Genomic DNA, 24,545 nt, shown 5'->3' on the forward strand with positions numbered 1-24,545 from the left:
CCCCCCCTCCTCCCCCCCCTCCCCCCACCTCCTCCCCCCCCTCCCCCTCCCCCCCCCTCCCCCCACCTCCTCCCCCCACCTCCTCCCCCCCCTCCCCCCCCCTCCCCCCCTCCCCCTCCCCCCCTCCCCCTCCCCCTCCCCCCCTCCCCCTCCCCCCCTCCCCCTCCCCCCCTCCCCCCCCTCCCCCTCCCCCCCCTCCCCCCCCTCCCCCTCCCCCCCCTCCCCCCCCTCCCCCTCCCCCCCTCCCCCTCCCCCTCCCCCTCCCCCCCCTCCCCCCTCCCCCCCCTCCCCCTCCCCCCCCTCCCCCCCTCCCCCCTCCCCCCCTCCCCCTCCCCCCCTCCCCCTCCCCCTCCCCCTCCCCCTCCCCCCTTCTCCCCTTCTCCCCTCCCCCCTTCTCCCCTCCCCCTTTCTTCTCCCCTCCCCCTTTCTTCTCCCCTCCCCCTTCTTCTCCCCTCCCCCTTTCTTCTCCCCTCCCCCTCCCCCCTCTTCTCCCCTCCCCCTCCCCCCTCTTCTCCCCCCCCTCCCCCCCCTCCCCCTCCCTCCCCCCCTCCCCCCCCCTCCCCCTCCCTCCCCCTCCCCCCCCCTCCCCCCCCCCCCCTCCCCCCCTCCCCCCCCCTCCCCCTCCCCCCCCCTCCCCCTCCCCCCCCTCCCCCTCCCCCCCCCTCCCCCTCCCCCCCTCCCCCCCTCCCCCTCCCCCCCCTCCCCCCCTCCCCCTCCCCCCCCTCCCCCCCTCCCCCTCCCCCCCTCCCCCTCCCCCTCCCCCTCCCCCTCCCCCTCCCCCCTTCTCCCCTCCCCCTCCCCCCTTCTCCCCTTCTCCCCTCCCCCCTTCTCCCCTCCCCCCTTCTCCCCTCCCCCCTTCTCCCCTCCCCCCTTCTCCCCTCCCCCCTTCTCCCCTCCCCCCTTCTCCCCTCCCCCTTTCTTCTCCCCTCCCCCTTTCTTCTCCCCTCCCCCTTCTTCTCCCCTCCCCCTCCCCCCTCTTCTCCCCTCCCCCTCCCCCCTCTTCTCCCCTCCCCCTCCCCCCTCTTCTCCCCTCCCCCTCCCCCCTCTTCTCCCCTCCCCCTCCCCCTCCCCCCTCTTCTCCCCTCCCCCTCCCCCCTTCTTCTCCCCTCCCCCTCCCCCCTTCTTCTCCCCTCCCCCCTTCTTCTCCCCTCCCCCCTTCTTCTCCCCTCCCCCCTTCTTCTCCCCTCCCCCCTTCTTCTCCCCTCCCCCCTTCTTCTCCCCTCCCCCTCTTCCCTTTCTCCCCCCCACTTCAAGCCGTCCCCTCTTTTCTGCTTCCCCCCCCCCCCCAAAACTTCCCTCAAAATTCCGTCTTCTGCCCATTGGGAAATATCAGCCTGGTGTAGTTGGCATCAAAGTGTCCTTGTACACCCTCCATCCACTGCTCCCCCACCATTGGCATCAGGGTTTCAACCTGAAGATTGGTAGGGATAAGGGTGCTATGTTTTCATGTTATTCATTTGTTAGTGTGTCTTTGATTTTACTTTTATTTTCAAAACTTTTTCAAATTTTATTATTTTTGGAATTAGTTTAATGGTTTGTAAATGTATTTAAAGAGTGTTTAAAAAAAGTTCTCCAGCTTTAATAGGAGGTAAAGCTCTCTCCCCAACTTTTCTTGACTGTCATTAGTTGGAGTCTCAGCAGGAAGGCCCATCCAGCCTTCTTGTCCAGAAAAGTGTAAACATATGATAGGTCTGCCAGCAGGCCAAATGTAAAATGATTTTGTTCAACTGTAACACGATGTCCTGACTTCCATGTTCAATGCCTCAGCCGATGAAAGCAAGTGTACGGTTCTCCTCCTCCATCACTCTGTGTTGCCACTTTCAGGGAAGTATGTGCTTGTACCCTCAAAGGTGCCACATTTTTGCTGCTTTTTTTTACAGTAATATATTTTAAAGGAGTGATATAAACTGGATTGGAGTGCTGTAACTTCTAATTCATGGTTTTATTTTCAGTATGCCGAGATGATGGCCTTAGATGTTGGAGATAGTACACAAGTATATGCTGCATTTCTGGTTTTTCTTGACCTTATGGAAGGTAAGAATGTATCCAGATTATTTTGCTTTTTAAAGTAGTTTTAAGAGTACAGGTTGAACCTCTCTCATCCTGCACCCTTGGGACATGACTGGTGCTGGACCATAGAAGTTGCCTCTTGATCATTCTCTTCTAAGTAAGAGAAATGTTCTTTTTTTTAAGTAATAGATACTCCTCGGGTCACAAAGGGTTCAAGAACTGTCTGTAACCCAAAGTTTATGTAAGTTGTACATGTCGGCTGAGATTGCAAAAGTTGCACTGGTAAATTAAATTACTACAGATCTTAGTTCATTTTAGATGAATGGAGATGTGGAGAGCTTTTGGAGTAGCAGCTTTAAACACAGAAAAAAAATTGACCCGTACATCAACAGAAATAAATAGAGACTGAACCAAAAAATGTGTGTCCTAAGGAGAATCCTTTAGACGGAGAGAGACTTGGAGTGATTAAGTGGTTTCAGTGGAGCAATTGTGTCTGATTTTTCTCTCTCCTGCTGCCTCCTTCACCCACCCTCCCTTCCCAACTAGGGATACCAAGGTCAACTGTAAGATTCTTAATAGTGTCCTGCTAAGGTACGATTACTGATGGTAAAAGTAGGAAGGGAACTGGGACTTTTGTTTCTTTTTCAACTTACTGCCAGCGGGAAGCTGGTGAGTTTAAACAAAGAAACAGCATTATTTAAGCGAACAATGTAGAGAATAATACAGATTATTTCGTAATTGACATCAGGTGTTGAGTATAAAATATACTTCACTCAGTTGGATATTTGAAATGAAATTAATTACATTCTTTAAACTTCCTGTGTTGAAAGGTTGCTCCTTAAAGCTCAGACATTACATTGTGAATAAATAAGTGTTTAAAGTAAGTTCAGTAAAACCCATGTGCATGTTAGAACTGAAGCAATTCTGTGACAGCCAAGTGTGACCTGGTTGTGCCCTTCCTTTCCCTGCTAAGTTTACGGATGTAAAGTACTCATTTTTAAACGCATTTGGTGATCTGCATGAAAGATCTACTCAACAAGTTTTCCTATGCATACAGCGCTACATTTCAGAAGCTGCACTGAAGCATATCAGTAGAGTTAACATGCAAGTGCAAAATGTATAAAGCATTTTTTCAAAATTTGTACAGAAGAATCCTTGAAGCAATCAAGTTGAAAGAATCTTAAGAGCTTTGATAAATTCAAAGTTCAACATATCCAACCAATGTAGTTTATTGGTTGCCAAAAGGCAGTAGAATATTAAACTTAGAGTAAAGAACTGTAAGTGCTGGAAATTCAAAACAAAACACAAGGTCGTAGAACTTTCAGTAAATCATGCAGCATTAGTGGAGAGAGAAACAGTGTTAAACCACCTAGTCAAAACAGGAGGGAGGAAGTTGTGGTCGAGCAGATCTGAAGTACTCCCTTTCCATTCTGGAGAGAGATTCAAGCACTGGCAGTAGTGTAGGGAACAGCCGTGTGAATTAAGTGCAATACCAGGTGAGCACATCAGTGTCTCAGGTGCTACCTTTCAATTGAGTTGCAAGTTCAAAGCATGCCATTCCTTGCAATAACTGCAAGCAATGTGGTTATTGCAAGGAATGCACTGATGTGCTGTGTGGGTTTAGCCACAACCACTCTAATCTGGATCTCATTACAAACTTGTCGAAGTATGGGTTAGAGAACCAATTTCCTTGTCTGCAAGGGAGCATTTGACCAACTGTGGCATTAAACCATAGAACAGTACAGCACAATACAGGCCCTTCGGACCACCATGTTGTGCCGACCTTTAAATCACACCTATCTAACACCTTCCTGCCACATATCCCCGTATTTTAAATTCCTCCATATGCTTATCTAACAATCTCTACCTACCTCCACCACTACCCCAGGCAACACATTCCATGCACCAACCACTCTCTGGGTAAAAAAACCTCCTTCTGATATCCCCCTTGAACTTCCCACCCATTACTTTAAAGCCATGCCCTCTTGTATTAAGCATTGATGCCCTGGGTAAGAGGTGCTGGCTGTCCACTCTATCTATTCCTCTTCCATTTTCCTCTCACCTAAATTCACCATCCCACTCTGACCATTCCCACTCTGACATCCCAAGGTGTTCCAGTGAAGCCTGAGGGAGGACATCGCATCTCCCAATTAGGCACATTACAGCCCCGGAGCTCAGAGACACCATCAACAATCTCAGATAACTAGCCATTCCAGTTTGTGACAGAACTGTCCAGTCCCGATGAAGAACATTCACCAACCTGTAACATTAACCCAGTTTCTCTCTCCCCACAGACGCTGCCCGACCTGCTGAGTATTTCCCACCCTTTCTGCTCCTGTCGTCCCCTTGCGCTGCCCCTCCCCTCTGTCATGTGCTCGCCGACCTGTCAATCACATCCCAGATTACCTGTATGCGCACTGCGCTGGGACCACTTTCCCCACCCACAGACGCTGCTCGACCCCGCTGAGTTTCTCCAGCAGATTGTCTGTTGCTCCAGATTCCGGCATCTGCAGTCCCCGTGTTTCCGGCTCACCCTGATGTTGTGGGTTTCCTCTTTTCCCCCTCCAATTCGGCCCGCAGTCTGTGCTGGTTCCACACACGAGCAAACCAATAGGTTCCCCGGGCAGAGGGCCCCTGTCCCTCGGGCTCCTCCAGTCGCGGATTGCGGGCTCCCGGACATTAAAGAATCCTAATAAAATAGAAGTCAATGAGAATTGGGAACAGCTCCCTACTAGTTGGAGTCTTAGCTCACATGAAGGAAAGCAGTGCTTGAACTGCATCTGTCATTACTGTACTAGAACATCACGGCAGGAGTTGCTCAATACAGTATCTAAAGCCCAGCCGTCCTCACCTATTTCATCAATGATCTTGCCTCTATCATAAGAAGTGGGGACATTTGCTGATGGTTGTATAGTTCTTGGTTCCATTTGTAGTTTCTGAGATCCTGGAGCAGTCTGTGCCCATCTGCAGCAAGACCCAGACAACAATGAAGCCTGTGTTGAAAAGTGACAAGTAACATTGTGCCACATAAGTGGTAAGCAGTGACCTCTCCAGTGGGCGGAAACCTAACCATCTACCCTTGATTAAATCAGGAAATCTGGAAGAGCTTGGCAGGTCAGGCAGCATCCGTAGAGTGAGAAACGGGATCAAAGTTTCAGGTCAGTAAACTTTCATCACAACTCGGAAAAGTGAGAAAACAATGTGGTTAAAGCTGCAGAGAGGAAAATCAGTAAAGAGAGTAGAGGGAATGTCTGTGATAGGGTACATGCCAAAATGGTTAAGGTAACTGTTAACTTGAAATTGAGAGCAGAGAAAAGAAGCAAAGGAACGGATTGAAACAGAATACCCAGCTGTGTGAAAGGAGACAAAAGTATGGCTCAGGGTCACCCTTGCATCAGGGTCATTCTCTTTGTTCTCTCCCTTTGCTCTCTTCTGCAGCTCAAAGTACACTTGTTTTCTCACTTTTCCAATTGTGATGAAGGGACATTGACCATTAAAACTGACTGTCTTTGCACTGCCACAATACAATACATATTCCATCATATGTCAGTGATGATAAATCTGATTCTCCATGGATGCTACCTGACTTACCAAATTCTTCCAGCATTTTTTGTTTGTTTGGATTTCCAGCATATGCAGTTTTTTGCTGCACTTTCCCTTGATGGACCATTGACGAATCTGCCACCGTTAACATTACGGAGATCACCATTGTGCAGAAATGCAGCTTAATCAGGTACATAGTACCTGAGGTGAAAATACCACGCCGGAGACTTGGTACTCCATATGTGACTCATCATTTGATTTTCCAAAGCGTTTCCTCCATTTGTAAGGCACATGTCACAGTATGACGGAATTCTCCTTGCCTTGATGATTGTAGCTGCACTCAATGAGTTTAGCATCATTGAGGACAAGGCTGTTTCCATGATCAGCACCGTTAACTGAAACATTCACTCCCTCCACCAGTGGCACTTCTTGGCTACAGCACATACCATTTACATGACATGTGGAGCCATTTGTCAATGCTTTTGAGACAGGAATTCTCAAACCCACTACCTCTCTTGCTTCCCAAGCACTTAACCTCTACCACCAAGGCAATCAATGGCATCAGCCCCTAATGAAATTACGTAAGTGGCAATGCAGGCTGCTTTCCAAGCTGACAATTGAGGTACAGCTTTAGAGCAGACTACTAATAGAAATTTTAATCTAAGAGCTGACTTTGCTATTTGCACCATTGGCAAAAAGCAGAAAATTATTGAATTTTCATTCCCTTTATGATGAGGTTTTGACTTGGAGCCTGGGCACCTCTCACTTTTATTTGTTGGCTAGCTCATTTCTTGTTGTTATTTTTATTTGAAGGCAGGAATTGGAAGGATGTGGCTTACAAGGGATCAAAAGAGCTTCAGTTGGTCTACCTACAGGGCTGTCCTGGAGAACAGGAGGAGGTGAAAGTGGTGGTACCATTGCCTGTTCATATGTCACTGAGTCATGAGAGGTAAGGGGTTGCTCTTAATCCAGGAGGATTAGTGAATCTAATGCGTAGGTAGTGGGGGAAATGAGAAGAACCATTTCACAGTACCTTGCATTTTGATATCTGTATGTTGCAGTAATTTATGCATGTTGCCTTTATTTACTTCATTTTCATGCACAAATGTTTGAGACTAATAATTTACTGATAGAGAAACAAAATGTGCGGGGAAAGATAAAAACAAGCAGCATCTGTGGACAGAGGAAAACGTAATGTTTTATCAGAGCTGAAAGGAACTTCTCTACGTATCACTTTGTGTTACAACTTCAGTTGTGTGTCTGGTGCTGCAAGGCTTCGTATCTTTGCAATTGAACAGCATCTTCCGATTTTCCTTGTTGGCATTTTAATGCATCAAAGTGGTATTTCATTGTTTCTTTGTCTGTAGCTTCGTCAATGCACATACAAGTTCTTTAGAATCATAGAATCATTAAAAGTTACAGCATGGAAGCAGGCCCTTCCGCTCGCCCAAATCCACTCCAAGCATCAACTACCCATTTGCACTCCTGCATTCTTTATTCTTGCCACTTTCTCATCATCTCCCCGCCACCCCCCCCCCCCCCCCCCCCCAGATTTTAATACTAACCTACACACTAGGGGCAATTTACAGTGGCCAATTAACCTACCAACCCACTCATCTTTGGGATGTGGGAGGAAACCGGAAACCTAAGCGGCGACAAGGAGAACATGCAAACTCCGCACAGACAGCACCCAAGGTCAGGATCGAACCTGGGTCTCCTGCACTGTGAGGCAGCGGCTTTACTAGCTGCGTCACGCTGCTGCCCTAAAGTGGTCAATCCACATGAAAGTTTTCTGCTTGCCTTCTTATCGGAGAGTGGGCCAGCTGTTGAAGCATTTATGGAGAAAAATTAATAAGCTTTAATGAACTGGAGCAATTTCATCATGTTCACATGTGGTATCTTGAATTCAATACTTATGGACCTTATTTGCCATAGGTTCTGTGGTTACTAGGGTGATGCCATTTTACTGGGCAGCACTACTAATCTGCCTCGGTTAGGAGCAGGATTAGAAGTTAAGCCTTCTGAACTCACTAACCGTGGAGGACATTACAATAAAAGCAGTCGAGGCAAGGTGAACCCTGTTGGTTCTGGGAAAAATGGCTTGGTGTACCAAGTGAAAATTTGTTTGGCTAGTCAGAACCAGGTAGCTGACCAGGGAGGTTAAATTAATCCTGTTATATTAAATGGTGTGCATGTTTTATTCATTGTTATCCGTAGTGAGGAGATTAAAGTGTAGGTTACTAGGTTCTGATTATAGTTATCATTTTGTACACTCTGTCCATGAAATAAAGTACAATTTGTCTCTGACATCACCTAGGAATTTTTTTAGTGGACTTTCAGGTTGAGCTGCAGTGTGGGAATGTTGTGTAACTGGGTGAAGTTGATTTTATACTCTGCCTGATTTTACTCTCTTAACATTGCACTAGCTCCCATGGTTTTCTCATCAAATGAGTATAGTTGACACAATTATGACAGTATTAAACTTGTATGGTGTAGGAGTTGTGATGTTGGATCTCACCCACAGATTATACTGTGGTTCAATTAGCTAATGAGGAGAGCAGATGCACTTCTGAATGCAAGATGGTTGCGAGTGGGGGTTGCTTGTTAGCCCATGGGTACTCACAGCAAGCATGGTTTGCTACATAAAATATGTGTTTAGATATCAAGAAATACAGTGGAAAATCTTTCTCCTTTACTTTTAGTGATAAAGTAATACAGCACAGAAACAGGCCCTTTGGCCCAAAATTGTAGTTTCTACATTTGTTTTACTGGCTATCTATACCAACAATTTTCTTTCTCAGAGCTCTGGTTTTGTGAATTCTGAATTTCACAAAAAATGTAAAGCTATGCATTTTGGAAAGGAGTTGGAGAGTTTCCAAGGCAATGGGAAAGGTAATAAACTGTATTTTTTTTTAGCTATTGCCCCCTCATCCTTTTGCTTTGCCTCCTCAGAAGAATTTTTGATGTGCTCAGAGGAAACTGGGTGTCTTGAAAGAAGACAGTGTTTTTATTTTATAGCACTGAGAAATAGTGTTAAAGAAAAATGTGAGCTAGCAGGTTTCACCAGAGCAGAGTGAGCTTTTGCTCCTCTGCTCCTGGGTTATTGCATTCTCTTGGGGTTACTTTATTTTATTCATGAGATGGAGACATTCTGACAAGGCAGTCTAACCCTATTGTTCCTGGATTGAGTGTCCTTGATAGGTCGTTTCAGAAGGCAGTAAGATCACCACATTGGTAATTCAGGTGTCACAGATAAACTGTCAGATTTCTTCACCTGAAGAATATCAAATGGGTTTTTATGCCAAACTGGTAGTTTCATAGTCATCGTTGGCAATACTAATTATTTCTTAATCCAGATATATTTAATTCCTTCAGTTTGAATTGAGCAATTTAATTTCATGTCTCCAGATCAAAAGTCCAGACCTCCCTTTGCTTGTCCAGTAACTTTGGCATGATGCCAGCATACCTCTACTGAATCTCTAAATTTCATAAGATATGGCTTGGGACATGGTGCTATGTTCAAGGCCATACATAACTGGAAATTCTGAAAGGTGTAATCATGATTGCTAATCTAAATACAAGGCCTACAATATCGATAAGACTCCAAAAAGGTAAAGGTACTTGATGATTAAATGTACAGATTGCCAAAATTTCATATTCATATTAATGGTTTACCACATTTTTCATATGATTTCTTCTCAATTACACTGTCAGGTGTTGCATATTGTACAACCTAGCAAATTTTGTTTGAACTAGTCTGAGAATTCAGATCCATTTTTATCACAGTGCCACTGAATTGCACTTAAAATGTGCTACAAAATGAGCATGTAAACATCTCTTTCTTGTCTGTGATTTTTTTTGTCGGCGAGGTCTGCCCTAATGAAGTAATTTGCCTGGTTCAGAATTGATCATGAAATAATATTGTGGAGGATGTACTTATTTTGATTAAGTAGCTTTTTCATTTTTGTTTTAGTATTTTCTTTAGTTTAAATAAAATATTTTCACTGTGACATAATTTGCTTGAAATCTGACAGAATAGCATTAAGACTCGATTGCCGGATTGCTGTTCAAGCCTCGCTCAGAAGTTCCCCAAACCAGACTTTAAACTTCACAGGGAGCATGTACCTGCTGTTGTGCTTCCCAGTGAACTAAAGCCAAAGTTGCTGTCTGCCGTCAGTTCTGTTGTATAATAAGTCAGCTAGAGCTGCCTGCAGCAGTTTTTTTTCCCCTGTTCACCAAATCTATTTCTATTTCCTTTTTTTTAATCTCATTTTCTCATTCACTCCCACTTTTTCGTGCTTGTTTTAAATCTGTTTTGTGTGTATTTTATCTCCCTGAATAGGGGCCCCCATTTCTAAAACTATGAGAGAGGTGACTGTGCAAAGCTCCCAATCTCTTTGGAAACATTGAGTGTATCAGTTTATTATTTGTGAAATAACAGAACATTAGAATCTATATTCCCTCTGTCGACTTGGATTGCAATGCAAGTTGAGGAGAGAGAGAGAGGCACATATTAAATATACGCGAACACATTTTAGACTCAATGAAATTCCCTAACATTTTCTTTATGGAACAATGTGTATGTTCAAAGTTTTGTCTCAATGAATAACTTAAGTCCAAATGAGCGCTCTGCACAGACAGTAGAGAGTTCATTTGGATTTGTAAGTTATTCATTGAGACTAAACTTTGAATGTACAGATTGTTCCATAAAGGAGAATGTTAGGGAATTTCATTGTGTTTAATATGTGTTCGCTTTGATAAGGGTCATGTTCACTAACCATTAATTATTTTCAAAACAATCAAACTAACGAGGCAGCAAATGTTTTTCAGGAGGTGTGTTTCTGCTGTTATTTCAGGTCTGTGTTCAATGAAATCTCTTGGCTGACTGGACATTTTCTCTCTCTTTCTCCAAGGAATCAGCCGGTTATTAATTTACATTGGATACGTGCCTAGATTCAGCAATCATCACAAATATATGTTTGAAACAGCCAGTTTGATTTTGTGGTACAACAGGTTTTTTTTATTCCCCCAAGCTGTGTTTGTCATGCACCACAAAATGGGGCTGTTGAACAGGGTTGTAACTTGCATCAAGAGGCTGGCAATGTAAAGCTGGCACCAAAAAGCTTTCTTTATTTGGGATGGTTTTGCCAGTAAAATAAATAAAATATTTCTCAGTTTGATGGTATGTGTGAGCCTGCATCATGCTTCTTCTCAGTCCCTTTTCCCTTCTGAGTATTCCAAACTCAACTTTTGTTTCAGCACTCTCTTATGAACTGTCTTAAAGATATTTAGCTGGTTTTAGTGATTGGAGTGGTTGTACTACTTGGAAGGATGATTTTGGACTACAAATAAAATATGTTATGCGGTTAGCGTGACGCTATTACAGCGCCAGCGATCGGCGTTTGATTCCCATCGCTGTCTGTAAGGAGTTTGTACGTTCTCCTGTGTCTGTGTGGGTTTCCTCCAGGTGCTCCGGTTTCCTCCCACATTGCAAAGACGTACGGGTAGGTTAATTTGGGTTTAAAATGAGCAGCGTGGACTCGTTGGGCCGGAAGGGCCTGTTACCACGCTGTAAATAAAAAATTAAATATCTTGTGAGATTGCACACAGGTAATCGTGACCATGACTAATGTGTGGTCAAGCAAATTAGAAAATGGTGGTATCACCAGATCCAGGTGGTGGGAAAGATGAATAAAAGAATTGGTGATGGTAGGGGGATAGAGGGCACTGGAGAGGAATGCTGGAGAAGGTTACACTGGACCAGGTTCCATTTCTTCAAGGGAAGCAAAGATAAGAATTGTGAAGAGGTTGAGGGAAAGAAGAAAGTAGTGTCAGAAGAATGTCAGTAAGCCAGGACCAAATTTCCTTTCAGTGGGGGAAGTTAGAATAGGTCAGGACTCAATTCCATGCAGGTGGAAGAAGGGGTAGAGTTGAGTTGGTTTTCAGATGACGGTCGAGAAGAAGCATTGGATGTCCTTCCCAAACTGGGTGAGTTACTGCTGAATGGGTGGTGAATGACGGAAAGTGGGATAGGATAATGGCAATGTTCAGTTACGTTGGTGGAGAGAGGGAACTTGTATTTCACACAAGGAAGGGACAAAGTCAAAATTGTGCAGAGGATGAGGAAGCGTGGTGCGTTCTGAGCCGAGCCGTGGATATGATTAAATTGGGTAATCTAATGTGAGGATATAGAACATGGAAAAATACAGCACAGTACAGGCCCTTTGGCCCACAATATTGTGCCAACCCATATAACCTACTCTATGATAAATCTAACCCTTCCCTCCTTCACGGGCCATAATCCTCCATTTTCCTTACATCCATGTGCCTATCTAAGAGTCTCTTAAATCTCCCTTTTGTATCAGCCTCTACCACCATTCTCGGCAGTGCATTCCAGGCACCCACCACTGTGTTTAAAAAAAAAAACCTCTGACATCCCTACCACCACCCCCCCCCCCCCCCCCCCCCCCCAAACTTTCTTACTCAGACTTAAACTGGTGTCCTTTGGAATTGGCCATTGCTACCCTGGGGAGAAAGGTGTCGGCTCTCCACTCTATCTATACCTCTCATCATCTTGTACACCTCTAACAAGTCACCTCTCATCCTCTGTCACTCCAAAGAGAAAAGCCCTAGCTCGCTCAACCTTTCCTCATAAGACATGTTCTCTAATCCAAGCAGGGTCCTGGTAAATCTCCTCTGCTCCCTCTCTAAAGCTTCCACATCCTTCCTATAATGTGGCGACCAGAACCGGTCTAACCAGAGTTTTATAGAGTTACAACATTACTTGGCGGCTCTTGAACTCAATCCCCCGACAAATGAAGGACAGCACACCTTACAACTTCTTAACCACCCTATCAACTTGCGTGGTAACTTTGAGGGATCTATGAACTTGGACCTCAAGATCCCTCTGTTCCTCCACACTGTTAAGAATCCTGCCATTAGCCTCCTATTCCAAGTTCGTTCTTTCAAAGTGTATTACTTCACATTTGTCCAGATTGAACTCCATCTGCCACTTCTCTGCCCGACTCTGCATCCTGTCTATGTCCTGTTGTAACCTACGACAACCTTCTACACTATCCACAACACCTCCAACCTTCGTGTCATCTGAAACTTACCAACCAATCTCTCCACTTCCTCATCCAAGTCATTTATAGAAATCACAAAGAGCAGGGGTCCCCAAATAGATCCCTGCAGAACACTACTAGTCACCGACCTCCAGGCAGAATGCTCTTCATCTACTATCACTCTCTGCCTTCTGTGGGTAAGCCAATTCTGAATCCACGCAGCCAAGTGTCCATGGATCCCATACCTCATGACTTCTTGGATGAGCCTATCATGGGGAACCGTGTCAAACGCCTTACTAAAGTCCATATATACCACATCCACTGCTCTACCTTCATCAACTTGTTTTGTCACCTCGAAAAACTTCATTGGGCTCATGAGGCACGACCTGCCCCTCACAAAGCCATGCTGCCTATCCCTAATAAGACTATGTTTCTCCAAATGCTCATAAATCCTGTCCCTAAGAATCGTTTCCAATATCTTGCCCACCACTGATGTAAGACTCACTGGTCTATAATTCCCGGGATTATCCCTATTATCTTTCTTGAACAAAGGAACAACATTTGTCATCCTCTAATCCTCTGGTACCACCTCTGTGGCCAGGGAGGACGCAAATATCATCGTCAACACCCTAACAATCTCTTCCCTCGCTTCCTGTAGTAACCTGGGGTACATCCCATCCGGTCCTGGGAACTTGTCTATCCTCATGTTTTTCAAATGCTCCAACAATGCCTCTTTCTTAGCCTCAACTTGCTCTCGCACATTAACCTGTTCTACACTGACCTCCCATTCGCTGAAGTCTCTCTCCCGAGCGAACACTGAAGCAAAGTATTCGTTCAGGACCTCCCATACCTCCTCCACCAACAGGCACATTTTTTCCCCCTTTATCCCTGATAATTCTCAAGAGCCCTGCCTGATTTTTGCTTCCTAAACCTTAAGTATGCTTCCTCTTTCCTCTTTACAAAATGTTTCAGCTCTCTTGTCAACCATGGTTCCTTTACCCTACCATCCTTTTCCTGTCTCAGTGGGACAAAACTATGCAGAACTGCATGCAAGTGTTCCCTAAACAGCCTCCACATCTCTGTGCATTTCCCTGAGAGCGTCTGTTCCATTTACGCTCCCAGGTTCCTGCCTAATACCCTTGCAAGTAGGTATCTGCCAGTAGATTTTATATTATGATATTCATATTGTTTTCTTGTGATCTTCGTTTGAAGGAAATGGGCAGTGAAATATTACAATGTTTATGGCTTTTGATCTTGTGTATAATTGAATACAATTTGTGTTGTTCACGTTGGAAGCACATTGCTGGAAATGTTTCCTCTCAAAGAAAACATTAAATCAAAGCCTGTGATGTTCTGAGGAGCCTAAGTGTTACCACAGTGGCATCAGAACGGATTCACTGCCCGTTTATTTCCTTGGTACAATCCTGCTTGGTGCAAATTATTTGCACGTTTACTTGTGTTAGAGATTGAACTAATCAAATAATTAATTGTAAAGTGTTTTAAAATGGCTTAATGATGTGCCGTATTAATGTCAATTCAGTCTTTTTGTCATGTTGCTTCTCAATTATAGTTAATATTAAGATCTGCTTTCAAAATATGCTGTAGGAATGGTTAAATCTGGCCCATAAACTTCAGGTAATATTGGTTGATTCTAAGAAATGTGACTGAGGTGATGTCTGGGGCAAAAGCAGTTGTTATTTTATGTTGCTGTAATTTAACCTGAAAAATAAATGGTGTTTAATTTTTCTATTTTTCCTCTTCTCCCAGACCCCATTCCACTATCCAACAAAAATCTCAGGATAGTAAAATCATTTTTCTCCGTCCCCTCCCCCCCCACCACCTCCCATTTATGATATGTTGAGCTAACTGTTCCCCAAGCAAGACCTCCTGGGAACTATTTACATTAAATCTACAACACAATGCAGATTGGGGTTGTAGTGAACTGCATGGCGTAAGTGCACATACTATGGCTTGATTTAGAAGGGCCAAACAGGAAGCTTTTGTTTCATAACTTGGAAATGAACTACTGTACTTGGTCCAAGCAGTCTATAGCTTATTTATGTTCCATATAGCCCCACCCACTCTACCATATCCCACTGCACTAACATATCCTTCTATTCTTTCTCATGCACTTATCTAGCTTCCCTTTACAGAATTCTGTTTGCTTTAACCATGCCATGTGCACTTATTTAATGTTTTTCATGACCCCTGGATGTACAAAGCAAATTACTGTCGCTGGAGTATTTTTTTACTTATTTATTTTTTGGGATGTAAGTATTGCAGGAAAGCCAGTGTTTACTGCCCATTCTAAATCTCCCTTGAGAAGGTGGTAGTGAGCCACCTTCTTGATCTGCTGCAGTCTTTCAAGTGAAGCTACTCCCACAGTGATTTGGATTGGGAGTTCAGGATTTAGGATTGACTATATATCCAAATCAGGATGGAGAGTGACTTGAAGGCAACCTGCAGGAAATGGTGTTCCCCATGCACCTGCTTCTTTTGTCCTTCTTGGTAGCAGAGTTTGGCAGGTGATGTTGAGCTGCTTGAGAGTTGTTGGACTTGCAGTTAACAAGGCAAGTACAGAGCATTCCATCGTGTACCTGATGGCAGCATTGCCGCTGTTGTAACCCAGAAAACACAACAGTAAAAGTGTGCATAGAGGCCTCCCATATACAACAATGTTATAATGATCAGATAATCAATTTTAAGAGTCATTTTGATAATAAAGTAAACATTGGCTAAAATAGTGAAGAAATCTCCCCTCTTCAAAATATCTTGAGATTATATTTATGAATTTGTTTCTTTTTGAATCTAAATGAATTTGATTGAAAAATATTATTTGTATGGATTGAAGTACTTTTTATTTTGCACAAAGTTAGGCAACCTGCCCTTTTATTAAAGTCTTTCAGTCATCTGCTTTAAGTTAGAAAAACTGTTTAATTTGTTGGCCATTTCTCTTTGCCTTGAGGGAATAGGAATGTTCTGAGGTGAATATGTTTTAAAAATTCTGTTATTTTAGTGTCTTCCTGGGGTCTGTGGTCAGTCTCACTCCTGAAAGCAAGCCCTTGTGACGTTGCCACTGTTGGACAAATGATTGATGGACTCTTGAGCAATAGTAGGACTGTTTGTAAGCAGAATGCTATGTACCTTGCATGTTGTAAGCTGGAAAAATATAATTCTTATGATCTTGTACCTGCAGTTCTCATAATTTTTAAACTGCCAATGTTTGCAGGAAAATTCCAAATTGGGTTGGGAGGGACGTTGAGAATAGTGTTCTCTCTTGTATATCTAACCAGTGGAAAGTTTGGTTTATCCTATGTGAAGATAGCTTTATCTGTGTTTTTGAATTGTAGTCCATTTAAAGATCATGGAGAGTAACAAGCACCAATCTAACACTTTGCTGTCAGAAAAGTTATTATTCTCTGTGTATTTTAAAAGTAAAATTACCAATTTTATTTGGTGTAATTATAGAGTTCTGTTGAGTTGACTGTGCTTCAAATGGGGAATCCATGTTAGTAATCATTTTGTACTGAGTTAATGGTGACTGCTATTTTACACGTGTATAATAAACCTTTACTGAAGGGTGTACTTTTTAACCAAACTGTTACATTTTCCTGGGCATTCAGCCTGTGCAATAGGTTAACCATCCCTATTTCTTTGCAGCACACTAAATTGCCATAATTATTTTCAGAATAGTACTGGGCTTTTTCCTGAAATGTTGAGATAGATGTGTTTTGGTACAGAATGCAGTACCCACTGCATGCCATATCAACCAAGTGTGGACTTTAATTAAGGGGGAAATTTCATTTTAAATATTTATTGGGCTAACTTGGTTTTGCTGTTAGATTTTCATAACCTAGTTTTCATTGTACTGGTAAGCAAGTAGAAAATGGGACACATCTAGCATGCAGGTCTTCCTGTTAATCAGTTAACCAGCTGGCACTAGTCAATTGTAGTGACTGTTAGTTAACTCAAAGATGGAGTATCTGTGGATACAAATCAGTAGGTTCTGCTCAAGCATGGCATGTTATCACACAAAGTACAGGACCAGCTGAGAGCTGTGACTGTGGAATGTGGATTTTGCTGAGTAAGAACTTTGAGGCAGGGGCAATGATGGATGCTGTTTTATAATTGAAGAATTAAAAAAGCTTAAAAATAAATTTAGTACAGGTGTGGCAGGGCAGGTGATGTGTTGCAGCTGTAGTGTTTGGGAGCTGATGGAAACCAACATGATCCATCGTGACTACATCTGGAGTAGTTGTAGTTCGAGGAACCTTCAACATCAACATTTGCATAGAATCACTTAGATCCGAGTTGAAAGCATGGCTCAAAAGTTTGTGTGGGAGCAAATGGTCTCAATTCAAGGGACACTGTGAGCAGTACAGCCGTTGTTCCAATGGAATGGTCTTCACTTGAATTAAACTGAGGCCAGTGTTCTAACAAATGAAATAACTGAGGCTACAGTTAAGGCTTTAATCTAAGTAATGGGCGTGGAAGCGTTCAGTTGAAGGCAAATGTAGAGCATGGTATAAATCAGGAAATTAGAGACACATGTAACAAAGATAATAAAATAATCATGGAGAACTTTAATCTACAGTGGACTAGGCAAACCGCGTTAGCAATAATAAGGCGGAGGGCAAATTTATGAAGCGTGTACAAGATGGTTTTCTACATCAATTCGTTGAAGTGCTAACTAAGCAACAAGCTTTTGTACTATTGTACAATGAAGAAGGATTAACTAATAATCTCAAAGTTAAGTAATGGGCCATTAAGAAAGAGTGGTCATAATATGAAAGAATTTTAGATCAAATTTGAAAATGATTTAGTTCAATTTGAAGTCAGGGTCTTAAATCTAAGTAAATTAAACTATCAAATTATGAGATACGAGTTGGCTGTGGTAAACTGAGAAACTACATTAAAGGCATGACGCTCGGCAAGCAATGGCTAATGTTTGAAGAAAGAACACACATTTTAACTTTTGAAGCACAAAAAAACACAACTTGAAAGTGCACCAGCCATGGCTAATAAGAGAAATTAAAGATTGTATTTGATTAAAAAGAAAAGGTTTATAACTTTGCCGAAAAGCTGTAAGCCTAAGGATTCAGAAAAATTTTAGTCTCCAGCAAAGCAGGGCCAAGATACAAAAAAAGTAATGGGGAAGTAGAATATGAGAGCAACCAAGCAAAAAACATAAATACAGCGTGAAAGCTTCTACAGATATGTAAAATGGAACCGATTAAGGAAAAGTCAATGTTGGGCACTGAGAGACCTGAAACAGGGGAATTTATATTGGGCAATAAGGGATGGCAGGGATATTAAAAACAATATTTTGTGTCTGTCTTCATGGAAGGAGACATGAAAAACCTCCAGGAAGTAGTAGAGTACAGGACAGTGGAGAACTGAAAGAAATTAGCATTCGTAACCAGGCAAGTTTTGGAGAAATTGATAGGACAGGTTGCTGATTTAACAAAAAAACCACAACCTGATAACCTGCATTCCAAGATTTTGAAGAATTGACTTTGGAGATGTCATTGATCCAAAATTTCATAGCTTTTAATGTGGTTCCCACAGATTGGCAGGTAGCAAATGTAATCCCACTAGTTGAGAAAGGAAAAGCAGAGAGAAAACTGAGAACTGCATACCAGTTAGCCTGTTATCAGCAGTAGGGAAAATGGCAATGCGGCACATAGAAAAATAATAAGCTTGGGCAGAATCAACATGTACTTGAACGGAACTCATGCTTGGCAAATCTGTATGAGTTTCTTGAGGTATAATGGACAGAAAACTGGGAATAAAATGGGTTGAGAGATGGTAATTAACGGGGTACCACAGCAATTGGTACTGGATCCCAGTTGTTAACAATCTATGACATTGTTTTGGATGAAGGGGGTCATATGTAACATGCACAAGTTTATTGATGAGACAAAGCTGGGTGGGGGAGTGGGGAGGGATGGGGAGAGGATTCAAAGGGTTATATAGGCTGGTAATGGGTGAGAACATGCAGATGGAATATAATATGGAAAATCTGAAATCATCATCTTTGACAGAAAAAAATAAAAAAGCGGATAGCTTTTTAAATGGCAAGAGACTGAAAAGTGTTGATCGGTGTTCAGAGGGACAGGTGTGTCCTTAAACCCAAACCATTGAAAACTAATCTGCAGGCACAGAAATGTATTAGAAAGGCAAATGTGATGTTGACCTTCACTGCAAGAGGATTTGAGTACAAAAGTAAAAACATCTTAGTACTATTCTATAGGACCTTGGTGCAACTGCACCAAGAATAATGTGTACATATCTGGTCTCCCTACCTAAGGATCAGTATACTTGCCATAGAAATGCATTGAAGGTTTATCAGATTGATAACTGGGATGGGGGAGGAGATCAGTGATGGATAGGAATTTTGTTGTTATGAGAGATTAAGCAGACTGGGCCTATAGTCTCTAGAGTTTAAAGGACAAATGATCTCCATTGAAATGAACAAAGTTCATATAGGGTTTGACAGAGTAATCACAGAGATGATAGGATTCTGATTTCCCTTGGCTGGGGTGTCGAGAACCAGGGATTCCAGCCTTAAGATAAGGGGTCGGCCATTCGAGGCAGGGATAAGAAATTTCTTCACCTGACTACTGGTGCATCTTTGGGATTTTTTTGCCTCAGGATGTTTTGGATTCTCAATTGCTGAGTTTATTCAATACGGATATTGACAGATTTTTGGATGTTAAAGGAATCATGGAATACCAGCTTAGTATAGGAAAGCAGCACTGAAGAAAATGATCAGCTGTGATCTTAGTGAATGACTGAGAGGTAGAAGCGGACAACCTACTTCTGCTATTTTTTTGACATCCATTTGAGCTGTTACCAACGTTTTTGTTCTGTCTTTGTGTAACTGTGAATTACTGAGAAAACTTAACAGGCTTCAGCTAGCCCAAAAATGACATGCATTTGGATAAGTTAATTCATATTTGTACATACAGCATACATTGCTCAGCCCCTTTTTCTTTTTCCTAAAATGCAGAGCTGTTTTTATTTCCTGGAGGCACAAGAGACTGCAGATGCTAGAAACTGGAGCAAAAAACAAACCAGGCTGCTGGAGGAACTCAATGGGTCAGGCAACATCTGTGGAGGGAAATGGACAGTCGACATTTCAGGTGGAGAGCGTTCATTTGGCAGTCCAGATGAAAGTGTCGACTGTCCATTTCCCTTCACGTGTTGACTGGCCCACTGAGTTCCTCCATCAGTTCATTTTTTTTTGTTTTTGTTTCCTGTTTCTCTATTACATGCAAGATAATGGAGCCGTGGGCAGTAGAAGGGAGGTCCATATGTAGTCTGTAATTTTAACCATGCTTGTGCAGAATTATTTCACTGTGCTGCATTTCTCAAACAAGTAGGAATACAACTTGAAAAGTACTTTGGTAGAATCTTCAAATTAAGTACTTTGATTACATTTACTGCTTTAGAATATTAAAATCCCTGTGTTTAGTTTTTAAGTTCATTCTTAATGCAGGTTTCCTGAGAAGTTTTATTTTCACTCAAATATTTGTATTATCTAATGTTGGCCAACAATTGAAAACCCAGCATTTTGAGGAGAATTAAGCTGAACAATTAATTCTTCAGCTGAATTCTTTGTTGCAGTGAAAAGAGACCTCAAGTCTTCATTGTGTCAGTACACTTGCTTAAGGAATGGCTGCAACTGTGAAACTATGTTCGGTTGGAATGTAACCTGTTGACATCATGTTGAGAAGTTCCTTCTTGGGCATCTGCTGAGCCTGTGGTTGTAAAGGCTAAAGGGCGCTTCAAGTACTTTGCACAAAGAGCAGCATCAAGGTTCTAGTTTTTCATATCCAATGTGCTCCTTTGCATTTGTGTGGAAGTGGAATTAGTTTATTATTATTGTCACTTGTACTGAGGTACAGTGAAAAACTTGTCTTGCATACCGTTCATCCAGATCAGTTCATTACACAGTGCATTGAAGTAGTACAAGGTAAAAACAATGCCAAATGTAAAGTGTCACAACAACAAAGAAAGTGCAGTGCAAGTAGACAGTAAGGTGCAAGGTCATAACAATCTTATCGTACTAGGGAACCGTTCAATAGTCTTAGAACAGCGGGATAGAAGCTGTCCTTGGGCCTGGTTGTATGTGCTTTCAGGCTTTTGTATATTCTGCCTGATGGGAGAGGGGAGAAGAGAGAATGTCCTGGGTGGGTGGGCTCTTTGTCTATATTTCTCGCTGCCTCTGTAAAGCAGCCAGCATAATTAAAGTCCATGGAGGGGAGGCTGGTTTCCATGATGTGCTGAGCTGTGTCAACAACTCTCTGTAGTTTCTTCCGGTCCTGGAGAGAGTAGTTGCCATAACCAAGCCGTGATGCATCCAGATAGGATGCTTTGTGTGGTGCATCGATAAAAGTTGGTGAGTGTCAAGGGGGACCTGCCAAATTTCTTTAGCCTCCTGAGGAAGTAGAGGTGCTGATGAGCTTTCTTGGCTGTCGTGTCTATATGGTTGGACCTCTGACTCCAAGAAACTTGAAGCTCTCAACCTCAACACCATTGATGTAGACAGGAGAATGCGCACTACCCCCCTTCCTGAAGTCAATGACCAGCTCTTTTGTTTTGCTGACCGTGAGGGAAAGGTTGTTGTCATGACACCATGTCACTAAGCTCTCTATCTCCTTCCTGTACTCCGACTCATCATTATTTGAGATCCGGCCTACCACGGTGGTATCGTCTGCAAACTTGTAGGTGGTGTTAGAGCAGAATCTGGCCACACAGTCATGAGTATATAGGGACTAGAGGAGGGGACTGAGGACGCAGCCTTGTGGGGTACTAGTGTTGAGAATAATTGTGCCGGAGGTGTTGCTGCCTATCCTTACTGATCATGGTCTATCAGTCAGGAAGTTAAGAATCCAGATGCAGAGGGAGGTGTTGAGTCCCAAGTCTCGGAGTTTGGTGATGAGTTTGCTTGGAATTATAGTATTGAAGGTGGAGCTGTGTAGTCAATAAACCATAGTCTAACATAGGTGTCTTTATTGTCCAGATATTCCAGAGATGAGTGTAAGGCCAGGGAGATGGCGCCTGCCATAGACCTGCTTCGACGGTAGGCGAATTGCAGTGGGTCAAGGTTTTCTGGGAGGTTTGAGTTAATCCGTGTCGTGACCAGCCTCTCGAAGCACTTCATGATGGTGCATGTCAGAGCCACCGGGTGGTCATCATTAAGGCATGTCACCTTGTTTTTCTTGGCTACCAGAGATGATAATGGTCTTAAAGCAGGTAGGAACCTCAGATTGAAGCAGGGAGAGGTTAAAAATATCTAAGTACCCCCACCAGCTGATCTGCAGAGGATCCAAGGACACGGCCAGGGACACCATATGGGCCAGATGCTTTCCGTGGATTCACTCTCCGGAAGACTGATCTTGCATCCTCAATGCTGAAAAAAACAATTCCATGTTACTGTACAAACCTTGCACAGCATTCAATCTGTGCCAGAGCAGTTTACTTCACTACTTGATCCATTATTATTCACATAACTGAGACATTCTGCATTATATGATAACTTCATACAAGAGTTCATGGAACAAATATTGAACCCTGTACACAATGCAAGGAAATAGAATTTAAGATACAGACTTTGCAGGACAAAATGCTGTGCAGATCAAACAGCATCTATGGAAGTTTAATGTTTCAGGTTGATGACCTTTCAAAAGTGTGCTTTAGAAATGTTTCCTGAATGATTGGGTCAAAACCACAGAAGTTGGTGGGCATAGGCCAGACTATAATGTTATGTCAGGAATATGTAGTTACACATAAAAAATCTCTTAGTTAGCAAGGTCTGTAAAGGTTCAAAACTTTATGCACCAATTGTGCTCTTTCCCAAATGGTGTCATCACCTTGCTGCCTTCATATTCGCCAAGCTATCATTCCAAAATTGTGCATCAATCATTGAAAAGTATTGGCGGTTCACTTTGGCTATAAATTCCCTTGTGCTTTTCTATATCTCTGCTGATGTAAGGATTGGCTTTGTGAGGAATTGTGTCTCAGTGCTAATGCTGTCGACACTTCTTTCACCATCCCTAAATTTAATGGTAAAGCAACACTGTGATGTTATGCTGTTGCAATTCCCAGATTTTTTCCTTATTCATTTTAATAGATGAAAGTTATTGGTTCTGTAACATGCAGTTTTCTTTCACGGTGAAAGACAAGTGGTTTGTAAACCTAGTCTTCACAACCTTGTCGGTTTTCTATTGAAACATCAGCAGGATTTTAATCCTCGAAGGCTTTTTCATCAATTTGCTAGAAATAAATCTCTCTGAAGATCCAATTAATAGTCCATTAAGTAATCTGGCCTCTGCATATGCAATTAGATGACAAGAGGTTTCTTCACCTGATATGTCTTCTCACCCATAGAGAGAGAAATTAGACCCTCAGTATTCACTTGATGCGTGCCTAGTTTGTTGGAATCTGTGCCCTTGGATTTTTGCCACTGCTGACACATCAGTGCCTCAAAAAGATCATATTTTTTAATTCTGGTTCCCTGCTCTGAGTACATAGTACAAAGCTCCTTCCATTAGCTCTTGTATTTAAGCCAGCATTTCAATTGGTGAAAAGCTTGCTCGCTAACTGAGACTAGTGTTTATTGAAAGATGATTTTAGTTGTAATGAAACTCAGACCATGATTGTGAAGGCTTTTTGCTGCTACTTTGTTAATTTTAGCAAAATAACTTGATTGTTGATAATAATCATCAATCAATCAAATTCTTTTTTTACAAAATAAACTTTATTCATAATAAAAGACAACTATATACAATTACAAAACAGCGCAAACCTTTACATTCTTGTACAGATCATTCATTAGTGTTACCTTTTTGTATAGAAAACAGTACTCATGCCACACGTGTGGCTCCCTGGAAACTACCCAGTCCCCGTATTAACAATATTTAGGGGCTTTCTCGCCTGTCCCCGCCCCTCCCTCTCTAGTGGCAGAAAGAACCCTAACTGTAGTCCTTCCCCACCGAGCCTTTGTGTTGGCTGCACCCAGCTTCAGTGCGTCCCTCAGCACGTACTCCTGCAGCCTGGAATGTGCCAGCCGGCAGCATTCCCCTACGGACATCACACAGTGCTGGAAGACCAACAAATTTCGGGCAGACCAAAGAGCGTCTTTCACCGAGTTGATGACCTTCCAGCAGCAGTTGATGTCCGTCTCTGTGTGTGCCCCCGGGAACAGCCCGTAGATCAGAGAATCCTCTGTTACGCTGCTGCTGGGGATGAACCGTGACAAGGGTCCTTGCATCTTTCGCCACACCCTCCTCACAAACCTACAGCCCACAAAGAGGTGGGCGATAGTCTCGTCCCCAGCGCAGTCCTCCTGGGGGCAGCGCGCGCTGGAAATGAGGTTCCAACCATACAGGAAGGATCTGACTGGGAGGGCCCCTCTCACCACCAGCCAAGCGAGGTCTTGGTGCTTGTTGGTGAGTTCTGACGATGAGACGTTCTGCCAGATGGTCTGGACAGTCTGCTCAGGGAACCACCCCACAGTATCCATTGAGTCCTTCTCCTGCAGTGCCTGCATGATGTTCCGTGCTGACCACAGCCTGATAGACTTGTGGTCAAAGGTATTGGTCTGGAAGAACTTTTCCACGAAGGACAGGTAGCGCGGCAGCATTCAGCTGACTGGGACGCCGTGTGGCCATGGGGCCAGGCCTATCCTTCGCAACAGCAGGGACAAGTAGAACCTCGGTACGTAGTGACACTTGATGCCCACGTACTTGGGTTCCACGCACAGCCTGATGCAGCCAGAGACTAAGGTGGTCATCAGGAGGAGGGCGACACTGGGGACACCTTTACCCCCATTGTCCAGGGACTTGTACATGGTGGCCCGTTGGACCCGCTCTACTAAAAGCCAAATTGGTTAAGAGAACCCTTTGGATAATTATACTGAGC

At 43.3% G+C, this 24,545-nt stretch overlaps 1 protein-coding gene across 3 annotated transcripts in view; it reads left to right on the forward strand.

The window, feature by feature from the left end:
- The window catches only part of tsen15 (TSEN15 tRNA splicing endonuclease subunit), a 35,036-nt gene that overhangs the window by 632 nt on the left and 9,859 nt on the right, over positions 1 to 24,545 (forward strand). For 2 of the 3 annotated variants that reach the window (XM_052012123.1, XM_052012122.1), the window contains exons 2-3: positions 1,953 to 2,034; positions 6,367 to 6,502. In XM_052012123.1, the coding sequence (XP_051868083.1) occupies positions 1,953 to 2,034; positions 6,367 to 6,502 (218 nt within the window). Of the gene's footprint in view, positions 1 to 1,402; positions 1,422 to 1,952; positions 2,035 to 6,366; positions 6,503 to 24,545 lie in introns of those variants that run through there. The other variant, XM_052012124.1, reaches the window with a different exon arrangement.

Source organism: Pristis pectinata, chromosome 3, assembly GCF_009764475.1.
Source record: "Pristis pectinata isolate sPriPec2 chromosome 3, sPriPec2.1.pri, whole genome shotgun sequence".
In the NCBI taxonomy this organism is placed as follows: domain Eukaryota; kingdom Metazoa; phylum Chordata; class Chondrichthyes; order Rhinopristiformes; family Pristidae; genus Pristis; species Pristis pectinata.